Below are 12157 nucleotides of genomic sequence, written 5' to 3'. Positions count from 1 at the left end.
ATCTGATGGGATTATTTTATGGTATTTGTCTAACGAGATATTTTATGAGGTTATTACACAAACATATTTCACAATGATGAGATATTGTCTGCTTTGAGCCTAAGTCATCACAATTTTGTTTTTGGTCATCACCCAAAAAGTCTCTCAATCATTGAAGTATGTTTGTGTTATATAAGTTGCTATTTCTTGTTCTATTTTATCGATGTGAGACTTGTTTGTATCCTAACAATCCTCTCCTCAAACAAGGGACCTAACCTTTCATATACCACTGATGGGGTTATTTTATGGTTGGGCCTAAGCTATCACAGTTTTGTTTTTGGTCATCACCGAAAAAGCCTCTCAATCATTGAAATACATTTGTGTTATATAAGTTGTTATTTCTTATCCTATTTTATCGATGTGGGACTTGTTTGTATCCCAACAACATCAATGCATAGTCGACTGTTACCCGCATAATTGATTTTTGCAATGAGAGTTGTGAGCTTTTCAATTGTTTATATGTGAGCTATTAAAGGGAAAAATTGTTCTTCTATTTTTTATTATATTTGTCTCTTCTCCTTCCATCTTACACCAAATAAGCATTTCTTTTTTAATTTTACCTCTATTTCTCTTTAAAACATGCAACACAAAATTATAGTGGAAGTTTGAGTAATATATACACAAAATTTTAGGTTTGAATCCTAATATCATCATTGTAATTTCCATGGATCAAAAGAGAGAAAAAAAGCACAAAATTCTGCTACTATTATTATTTTTATTTATTTCTCTTCAATTTTTTGTAATCATGTTATTAATACAAAATATCTACTGTCAAAAATAGTAATTAATCTCTGTCAAAAATGATAAGAGCACACAAAGTGAGTATTTATCTCTTAACATAGTCTAATTTCAAACCTAAAGTCATGATTCAAATTCAGGATAACTTGATTAAAGAACAACTACTACTACTTCTGTCAAACAATGTTGATATTCTATTTTCATCTATCATATTTCTTTTCTTGTTGTCAAACAGAATGTTAGGGTTAATAATTTCATTGCTCATGCTATTACAAGACCCTCTAAATTTAACCCTCATCCCTACTCATACCTTGTATTGGAAGCACCATCCAATATGAAATAATATGAGTATGTTTTTTATTAAAAAAATCCCATATTGATTATAACCTCTAAGGATGGTTTTGTTTTTATTTTTTTTGATAACAAAATCTTTGCACACTTAAGGGGAGCAGGCACTCAAAAGAGACAGAGAAAGACAAGAGCAAACAGTTCAATAAATTATTTATATGATTCATGATTAATGATAAGAAAAATAGTCTCAATGGAGTATTTGTAATGTTTGCGTGTCCAAAACTAAGATTTTTTCTATTATAATTTGGTTCATTATTCATTGTATTTGCATTAGGATCAAGATAGATTGACATGTCCTTTTCCTGCATTAAGATAGTCAGAATTGGTTGCCAGTGACATATCTTCATCCATTTATATTATTATTTTTAGATAAGTTGAACCCTTTTTCCATTATCTATCTCTTCATATTTGTTTCCCATTATTATGGTTTGCTTATCTTTTTCTTATCCACCTTTAATAGTTTTTTATCGTCTATTACTACATCTTCAATAGTTATTTATTGCAAGTATTCGTGACTTGTTTTGGTTTTGTATGGAGATCGATATGTTAGTGTGTAACCATGAATTTTAGTCGAACATCGTATAAAGTTGGATGTATTGAGAGAGACATTCATAAAAAAGGCTCGTAGGTTTGATGTCTAATAGATTAAAATGTGGTATCATAATAATTCATTATGGAGATTTCTATGGTGTTTAACCTCCTCGTATTATTATTATTATGACATAATCTAAACTCTAAAGACTTTACTTTCCATGCAATTCGACCAATTTTTTGTATAGTTGTAATGAAAGTCTTAAATATCCATGTTTTTTTAGAAACCACAAGTATTTTTTTGATAAGGTTGTTTGATAAGATTATTATATGACAACTTTCTTTTTGAATATTTAATCCAACTGTATATCCAAAACTTAGTACTAACATGCATAACCACATATAATTATATAGACATATCCAACAAAATAAAAATTTAAAACCATGATTAGAGATTAAAAAAGAAAAAAAAATAAAAGAAAACTAAAAGCATATGCTATTTAAAGAAAGACTAACATGTGGTTCGATTATAAAAATATTAAAAAGAAATCGGGGTAGTTGTTGAATCAAGTAAAGTGATAGAAGTTACTCATCGATCCAAAAGCTAGCAAATAAGTAAAATTATTTTGTCAAAAGCTTTTGGCAATAAAATCCTGTCTAGCATCTTCTTGAAGTATAACTGCGTATCAACCGAAAGTCGTTGGCAATAAAATCTTGAATGGTATCTGTATTAGTAATCAAATTTCAATAATAGAAAGCTAACAAATGAACTTTCGAACATTATTTATCTAAACATGAGGAAGTGAGCCAAAACAATGCCATCGTAGAGAGGTTCCAAAAGACAATCTTAATACTGGATTTTGTTTAGTCAAAGTGGGATAAACTGGAAAATCACGTAGCATAACGTACACCTCACTGAAATATCACAAGAAATATGCATCATCTCTCATTACATAACATACACAAATATCATATCCAGTAAAATGGTATATTGGTCTTGAAAATGTATTCTGATTTGCTTAGATAAGCAGCAGAATGTTATCTTTTAATCCAAAATGAAAACTCAAGGTTCCAACCCTTAAATAAACCCCAAGCAAGGCACTAAAAGATGCGATTTTATTTATAAAAAAATAATCATTTAATTTTAAAAACCCAAAACATGAGAACTTTCGTGTTCATAATAATTCTATTCTGCTTGAGTAGAATTCTATCAAATTAAAGAAATTTGTGATGAGTTGAGTCAAAACGATCATGCAAAACAGACAATCTACAAGGGAGACTTGAAAAAAAAAAAAAAAAAACCTTAAGAGTAAAGAATAGTCATGTTTAAAATTTTGGTTTTACAAATATAATCACTCTTGTTCAATTCAAAATTTCTTTTAAATTATTTGATCAATTATGAACTTCAATCAAAATATTACTAAATAGTGATGTATAGAGTAAAAATGGTCGTGCAAAGGACAGGTCTAGAGGGTATCAGGCATGAGAAAAAACCTACCTGAAAGCAAAGCCTAATCATGTTTAAAATCTAGGCTTTATTAATATAATCACTCTTATTCGATTCAAATTTTCTTTTAAATTATTTGGTCACAACTAAGAATAAAATGTTTTCAATAAAACGAAACTAGAGAACTTAATATGGGAAACACTTCTTATTTACAGGAAAAGATCTTAGAACAACTTCTTAGTCCCTCCAAAAGGTTGTCTGAAAACAAAAATCTTAAAAGAACTGGTTATTGCTAATAAATCTTTTAAAATATGTAGCATTAAACCACACACTCGAAAGATAGGTTTGCCTTCATGCTTAATTTCTTTTTATCGAATATTCAAATATGTATAGAAGAATGAAATAGACCCTATTATTATCACTATTTTCTTACATCAGTCCTGCATCCATTTTTATATATTAATTTCACCTTCTAAATGTTTAGGCACAGTGGGCCTACCTAGAGTGAAAGACTAGAAACAATTTTACACTTGTTAAAAAAAACCAAGAAAAAAACAAATTTCAAAGCAAAATCTTTTTTTTTTGTCAAAAGTTAATATTTGCGACTAGAATGTGCAAATGAAAAATTGCTATCAGAATCCATGTCTGAACACTATACTAAAATTCATATCCAAGCAAATACAATTTGGTGACCAATGTACCAAAATTGAAAAGGGGGTGTCGAAAATGAAATGAAAAACTTCTTCCATGATTGGGGGAGAAGGAAAGGGTTAAACTCAATCTTGAGGTGTAGCCCCATTTGTTGACTCCATAGGCTCAGCTTCAGCTGACTCATCTGCTTTGTCCCCCTTCTTACCTGCAAAATCCCAAAGCATTATTTTTTAGCCATTTGACACAAGGAACATAGAAACTTTACCGTGCAAATGATGCAGTTATGTGGAATAAAATAGTACAGAAGCATGCTCTTTCAGCCTACCTTTTTTCTTCTTTCCACCACCTTTCTTCTTTGTCTTTGTGCCCAAGGCTAGCCAGGCCTTGATGTCGGGATCATCTACTGTTTTTGTGGGCTGCAATTCTTGAAGAGGATGAGATGTGATTCTATCGGATCCATTTGGCATTAGCAAGACTGTGAATTTGATGTGTGCAACATAATCACCTGAAAAACATCCAATAAAATGCATGACATGAAGGCTCACATAGATGACAAGATGTGGATCTAACTAAACTTTGGTCAAAAGTTCCTTACCAGGCTTCTCATGCAGAACAGGATATGGCTGCAAGAGCTCATGATTGACACATTCCACTAAACCCAGACGAGCTCTTTTCTCTTCCAAAGCCCTAGTATAAAAGAGAACAAACTTTTCAGAGGAATGAATAGAAATAGAATTAGAACACCAACTAGAAATGGTAGTAGTCAATTACCTAGCAGAGAATGGCATGATTGGAAATTTTTGGCTTATTTCACTGAAGATGAACCTAGATGCTTTCATCTTCAAGTGATAGCTCTTGTCAACAGCCCTCTTATAAATAGTAGTCTGCTTCTCATCCAACAGCTTAGGCTGCAACAGAGTGAAAATATACTTATTATCATTCATAAATTGTATTATACTGGTAAATATGTTGATATAATTAACCTACCTTGCCATCTCCAGTGCTGGTTACTATATCAATCGCATAAACTTCATTCTCTTCAAATTCTGCTTCGTCAACTCTGGTGTCTGGATTAGACAAACTAAGCACAACTTTATTCCCATCAATAACAAACTGCTTCATTTGGTGGCTAAGAACACCCTCAACAATTTTACAGTCATAGGCAGCAGCAACCTTTTGAATTGCCTCAGTTACATCCTTGTTCTGTGGAAAAAAGATAAGTGATTAGAAAATGAGTAATTGTTAAAAATAAGGTCATCTATGTATATGATTATTTCCAGCTTATTTTAAATTAGGCAACAGGAAAAGGAAGAAATCAATATAACAAAATCACCGCAGCAAAGTTTTCCTTTCCCAAAAGGTTTAATAAATGCTATTGTATTCAATCCCACATGAAAAATGATAAAATAACAATAAAAAACAATGGTTTGATAAGATATATGTTCCTCTTTTCTACCTACAGAATTGATAAATAATTATTCTAATATGGTACCATGTCAGCTATACTAGACAAGTGTACGAACTATATAAATCAGTACAACCATGAAACTAGTTTCAGCCAATTGGTATCGGCAACAGGGAAAAGAGGAAACCAATATGGTATAGTGATCACCTCGGCAAAGTTGCCTATATTATAGCTTTAACATATGCTACATATATTTTAGTTTAAATATACACTGGTAAAGCTATCAAGAGTTGCAAGGGATTACAGAAGTGATAAGTAATAATGGTTTTAATATGGTACTGTGTTGGCTATACTAGACAAGTGTACTGACTATATAAATCAATACAACCACGAAACTAACTTCAGCCAATTATTTTATATCGGCAACAGGGAAAAGAGGGAACCAATGTAGTACTGATCACCTCGGCAAAGTTGCCTATATTATAGCTTTAAAATATGCTATATATATTAGAGTCTAGATACACACTGCTATAGCTATCAAGAGTTGGAAGTATTACAGACATATTAAGGTAACTTAATACTTTAATATATAACCTCCAAAAAAGCCACAACAATGGGATCTCACAAGTATGACAGTCACAACTATTACACATTAAATGAGACCACCTTGATTGCACGTATTTCTCACCTAGGAGACCACTATCTATTATGCAAATGGGGGCCCCTTGTTAGATTTGTATAAACAAGGATGAAGGATTCTCTTTCAGTGTAACTATGACAGAAATATGCATCATTGGAGTTTATCCATAGCCTATGATATATTTCATCATATAGAGCCAATTCATCATATTTACAATATAAACAAACATAGGGTAGATCTTAATAAGTTTTTTTGTAATATTTCAAACATAACCAAGTGTTCAATGACAGTGCATAATAGCATTTGTGATGCAGGTTAAACAACTGAACAGTTCTCCGTCAGTGTAACTATGACAGAAAAAGGCTTCATTGGAGTATGTCCTTAGCCTATAATGTCTTCATCATACAGAGATCAGCTGATTAAATTTGCAATATACTATAAACCAAATCAAGATAATTTTAGAAGAAAGTGGGACACTGGATAGAAACATGAGATATCCAGCCAAAAAATTATTGAAACAATTTCAATCAAAACAAAAATATCAAGTCTTTTTGATGAAAATGCATGATATCATTTAAAATGAAGATAAAAGAACAATACAGACATCAAGAGGAGTTCCCAAGATTAATGATGTGCTTAATCGGCAAGACAACACATGAAAAATAATGAATGACCTCTATCAGTGTAACTATGACAATAAAGCTTCATTGGAGTATATCCATAGCCATGATACTTTTCATCATTTAGAGATCAAAATCCACAAGGCACACATTTAGGCAAAGAAACCCCTTCAAACAATACACATGAAGCAACCTAATTTTACTAAGCTGGATTGCTTATATAGTGATGACCTTATACCTATCTACCAAACATACAATTAATAGAGGCAACATGTTGAAAATTCCAAATCAAATCATACAAAAATTCAAATACAGGGGAAACAATTCTTAAAATTGATTACCTTTTTTCCCGGCCTAACAAGCCTCAAGGCCACCTCAGCAGCAGTATTTGCAGCAGCAATAACATCAGCTGCCCTTCCTGTGACAGGACCTTCCTGAAGAACATGAGTGTGAGCCACAGCCGCGATGAAACCATCTATATGACAAGCCAAATCACTACAAACAACCAAAGAAACTACCATCAGCTTCCCAGTAATAGCGAAAAACACAAATTTCATTCCCCCATCACTCATAACAAAATCCCTACTGAGAAAAAAAAAACCATGCTAAAAAATCTTACATTTTCAATATATCACCTTCTTCCAACACTGTCTCGTCACTGGCTAGTGGAGAGAAATGGCAGACCACATTGTTTACAGATAAGCAAGTTGGGAAAGCAACACCTCTCTCAATCTTCCTCTTCACGTTCTTGTACACATTTCCAGTTTGTCTGTACACACACATAAAACAAACTCTATAAGCTATAATCCAAAAATATTAAAAATAAATAAATAAACAAAACAGCAATTCCGTATGCATATATGAGCATGTATGTTAAAGTATCACAATTCACAAATAATGCTCCTTCATATATAAATAATAAAACCTTACTCTCTAATATATGAATCCCCTTTCTCACAAATGTCCACAGCTTTGGCCTTAGGTTTACATTCTGAAATAACTAACTTCAAGGCCTCTGCAAAATCATAAACAGACAAACAATAAAAGGTGAAAAAAAATGAAATCATCAATAAAACCAAAAATGCAAATAAAAAAAAGGTGTACTTCATCAAGATTCCAGAAAAAAAATCCATCCAAGATACGAAATTAAAAAAAAAAATTCTTGAGAAAATAAAGACATTAAGAGGGTGAGAAACACACTGTTAGCGATCTCAGCCGCAGTCTTGTATTTGGTGACAACTTCATGAGAAGAGAGATCCAACTCCTTCTCCTCCCTTTCATCGTCCGACATGGTGGCAACTCCTGAAAATCTGTGACTTCTGAAACCCTAAATAAAATGGGTCGATAATTGAAGAAAACAATAACAAAAAATCAAATCTTTATCCAATTGGGTGTCCTGAAAGAGAACAAAAAAACGAAGAAAAACAAAGAAGACCCATGTAAAAAGTTAGAAATTTGATGAATTCTGAAGTACGACTTACTGTGAAGAAGTTGGAGATGAGGCGAATGAGTGATGAAGAAAAGGGTTTAAAGAATGAGATAGAAAAAGGGGAAGTGTTGTAGAGCCAAGAGGTGGCTCAGAGCGACTAGGGTTACAACCTCAGAGGTAGCTTTGGCTTATATAGGAGTTTTCCTTTTCATTGCAACAATACAAATGTAAGAGTAGGGTTTTTAGTTTTTACACTCCATTTCTTCCCCTTATTTATTTATTTATTTGTTTTACATTATACATTACCCTTCTAGTACTGTAATAATTTTGATTGTTTAGGACTAATACCTGGAAATTATTTTTCTTCCAGTAAAAAACTAAAAATACGACTCTCTCTAAGTTATATCACTAAATTACAAATATATGCTTTTATTATAAAGAAAGTTGAAAAATGTTAATAATTTTTTTTATTTCTAATATACTATTTATTATTAAGTAGAATATGAATAAATTTTATTAAATATTAAATAAAAATGATTATAAAAAAACTTAGATTAATTTCATTTTTAAAAAGGGTGTTTTAATGTTTAAAATTATATTAAAATAATGTGTTTTATAATGTTTATTATTTTCAAAATGTTAAAATATGTTTATTTTTCAGAATTGTTTGACATTTTAGTCTATGTGTTATATGGAATTTTAAATTAATAAGTAAATATTTTCTTATTTTTTAATTGGTTATCTAATTAATGAAAAAAATTAATTTCATTCATTATTTTAATAAATACTAATTAAATAAAAACATCATTTCAATTTTAAACATATTTTATTAATGATGTTATGCAAATTTATAAACTATCATTAAAATAATATTATATGAATAAAATTATTTTAAATTAAAATGATTTTTTTTTATATTTGAATCTGTATCATGTGTTGTTAGTTAGGGATGAAAATTAGTTAATCCATACTTAAATATACATATCTGATTTATTATTTATTATTTATTATGAATTTTTTATAAGTAACTTTTTTAAAAATTTAGTCTATCCTAATAAAAGTCTATTATATATTAATGATATTAATAAATTTAACTTTTTTAAAAAATTAACAAATTTATTTTTAAATATATTACTACGAGTATTTTTTAATTTACGTAATAAAAATATGTTTTTCCTCATTCTCATTAAAACTTATATTTTAATATATATATATATATATATATATATATATATATAAAAGGTCACAAAGAAAAAAAAATTAAATAATCAACTTCTATTTTAACAGACTATGTGACACCCTCTACCCCAACATGATTATATAATAATTAAAAGAAATAATTTATTGGGTTAAAAAAAACTTTAGAATTAAAACAACAATTCCAATAACATGAGAGAAGAGAATTCACATTCATCAACTTAAAACATGATCAAATGCAGAAAAAAAAAATGAAACATGAGTTCTTCCTAAACAAAATACAATAATGAAGTCCTAATTATGCCTAGCTATGTCCCAATGTCACATATCCTATCAGAGCATGCCCAACTGAAGCCTAAGTCTCATCACCAACATCCTTATGCTGATGATCACCTGCAACACAATTTTAAACACATACAAAAGACAACAAGGGAGTCACTCGGTTCTGAGTGTAGAAATAACAATTAGGCAACATACACACAAATCATACAAATGCAGTCATAGCTACACATTATTTAGGTACAAATTCAAATTTTTACATATAATACATACACGGTCATTCATTATGCAAAGATGTTATGGACTCGACTCATAAATGTATGCATGTGGCGCCAGTCACGTATCTCATGATCACATTTCTTATCATATCATCTCATCATATCATCATGTTACATCGTGGGTGACCCAAGGTATACCTTGTTAGCATGTTACGTCGTGGGTGACCCTAAGGTACACCTTGTTAGCATGTTACGACGTGGGTGACCCTAAGGTATACCTTGTTAGCATGTTGCATCACCAGTGACCGTAAGGTACACCTTGTTAGCTTGTTACATCACCAGTGACCCTAAGGTACACCTTGTTAACATGTTACATCACCAATGACCCTAAGGTATACCTTCTTAGCTCATATATGCGCATGACGCATGTCACACGTTCACAAACTCATGGACTCATCACTTCACTTGTCATGAAATTTTGTCTTATCACATTTTACATTCTCATAGTCATAGTTTATCTCATCTCATCACATTTCACATCCTCATAGTCATAGTGTTCACATTAGCACATTCTCATTCACATCATGTCTCATGTCTTTTGTTCATATTTCACACAGTCTTACTCATAATTGTTCCTCATAGGGTTTTGCACAAGAACTCACTAGGCACTCTAATTTATATAAAAGCATATTTAATTTTGAAATCAAATACATATTTACACTCTACATTACACAAGGAATGCAACAGAGCATTCAAAAAGCAAAACAGAAAATATTCATATTTTGTCTGTTTCTCATAGGGTTTTCTCAAGAACCTATAGAGCACTATAATTCATATAAAAACATATTCATTTTCAAAATCAATCACATATTCATACATCACATCCAATAAGGAACACAACGAAAGAATCAGAAAGCAGAAAACATTCTTATTTTTCCTGTTTCTCATAAACAGGGTTTCCTGTAGGAACTCATAAAGCACTCTAATACATATCAAAACATGATCATTCTCAAAATCAATCACATATCTACACATCACATCCAACAAGAAGCCCAACAGAACAATCAGAAGGCAAACTAGAAAACGTTCATATGTTGTCTGTTCCTAGAAGCATGCATCAAGCAAGGGATTGGAGGCCAATCCTACTACCCAACAATTATTCTCACACCCCGAGCGAGGTTTCTCACTCCCCCCTTACCTGGATAAGCAGAAGGCGAAGCTAAAGCAGAATCTGGTTGATCTCCTTCTCTTGGTTCTCCTTGGTCTCCAGAGAGTGTGTTCAAAAATAGTGCTAGAGTGCTCTATTTATAGATTTCAAGAGTCTCCAAAACGACCCGTTTCAAATTCGGAACGGCCGTTCTGGACTCGTTTGTCATGCGTAAATTTCACATTCAGAACGACCTGTTCCAAAACTAGAACGGCCCGTTCTGAAATCACATTTTACCTACAATGGCCATATCTGGAACGACCTATTCCCAAATCAGAATGACCCGTTCTGGCTTCGCATTTTACTCATAGAATCATGTGCTGGAACGGCCCGTTCCAATCTAGTCTTTATAGGCCATTTTAGTAGTCTGGAACGACCCATTCCAGTTTGAGAACGACCCGTTCTAGGCTACTAAAAATCAAAATATTATCCAAAAATAATTTTCATAAATATTTATTATTAAAATACTAATAATTATTAAAAACCTAAAACATCCTATAAAACCCATTAAAATAACTATAAGAAAATAATCTCCATAAATATCAAAATAAATAATAATTAACCATTATACTAGTAGAAAATTCAGGATGTTACAAATTAAAATAATTATAATAACAAACTAAAAAAATACTCATTATACACGAAATGATATTAAGAGTACATGTATAATGTAAAAAAAATGAATCAATTTTTGATAAGGAGACAAGTTATGTACACTAAGGTACAGTAGCGTACAGATATTGTAAAAAGTTTTAGAGCGATAAATAATATAGATAATTTAATTTTTATTTTACAAATGTATTTATTTAATTATATTATTAGTAATATAATATGCATATTAATTTTTTTTATTATATTATATAGATAAATAAGTTTATATATTAGATTTGTTTATAAGTCTAAATTTAACCTTTTTAAATAAATAAATAATTTTAAAAATTAATTTTTTTATTAAACAATAAATTTTAAACAAATCAAATTATAGTTCTCTATTTAAGATATCACATAATAACAAAAAATAATTACACCAAAATAACAAATTGTTAAAAATTTGTGATAACATATTTTTTTTTTTGTTAATTAGTTATTAGTAGTTAAGAAATAATTAGTTATTCGATAGAACATTATTATGTAAATACTTACCAATCAATTTAGTTAATTAATAATTGAGTATCTATCTTATTTGTTCTTATTTCTTTTTCTTTTGTCATATGCGCGAAAATTATTAATTGAATATGATTAACTAATAATGACAAATAATATTATATAGTGTTTTTATAAAATGACAACTTGCTAAAATAACAATTACCAATCACTTAGAGTCTTGTTAATCAAATATTGACAGCAATGAATTAATTAATATATATTCATCAATTCAACATAATTAACCAACATTTTCTTAGAA

At 30.4% G+C, this 12157-nt stretch overlaps 1 protein-coding gene across 1 annotated transcript; it reads right to left on the bottom strand.

Annotated features, from left to right (window-relative positions):
• Positions 1 to 3719: 3719 nt before the first annotated feature.
• On the bottom strand, positions 3720 to 8062 carry LOC109815403 (metallopeptidase M24 family protein). Its single transcript, XM_083072832.1, has 10 exons — positions 7904 to 8062; positions 7623 to 7749; positions 7353 to 7437; positions 7042 to 7191; positions 6764 to 6917; positions 4745 to 4960; positions 4529 to 4665; positions 4353 to 4444; positions 4083 to 4262; positions 3720 to 3962 (listed from the first exon to the last, which is right to left on the bottom strand). Exons 2-10 carry the CDS (start codon positions 7711 to 7713, stop codon positions 3883 to 3885), a joined length of 1185 nt encoding a protein of 394 aa, XP_082928958.1. The 5' UTR covers positions 7714 to 7749; positions 7904 to 8062; the 3' UTR covers positions 3720 to 3882.
• Positions 8063 to 12157: the final 4095 nt, after the last annotated feature.

Source organism: Cajanus cajan, chromosome 4 (genome assembly GCF_000230855.2).
Source record: "Cajanus cajan strain Asha chromosome 4, NIPB_CcT2T_4, whole genome shotgun sequence".
Lineage (NCBI taxonomy): Eukaryota > Viridiplantae > Streptophyta > Magnoliopsida > Fabales > Fabaceae > Cajanus > Cajanus cajan.
Note: the sequence above shows the minus strand (reverse complement) of the source record. Positions and strands in the feature narration are given on the sequence as shown.

Bases quoted from the DNA above. Each gene is read 5' to 3' on its own strand.
- LOC109815403 (XM_083072832.1), bottom strand. From the start codon at position 7,713: ATGTCGGACGATGAAAGGGAGGAGAAGGAGTTGGATCTCTCTTCTCAT. The intron at 7,192-7,352 runs GTAAGGTTTTAT...GTGTGTGTACAG, and splicing joins GGGGATTCATATATTAGAGA to ACAAACTGGAAATGTGTACA. The intron at 4,666-4,744 runs GTAGGTTAATTA...ACTCTGTTGCAG, and splicing joins CCAGCACTGGAGATGGCAAG to CCTAAGCTGTTGGATGAGAA.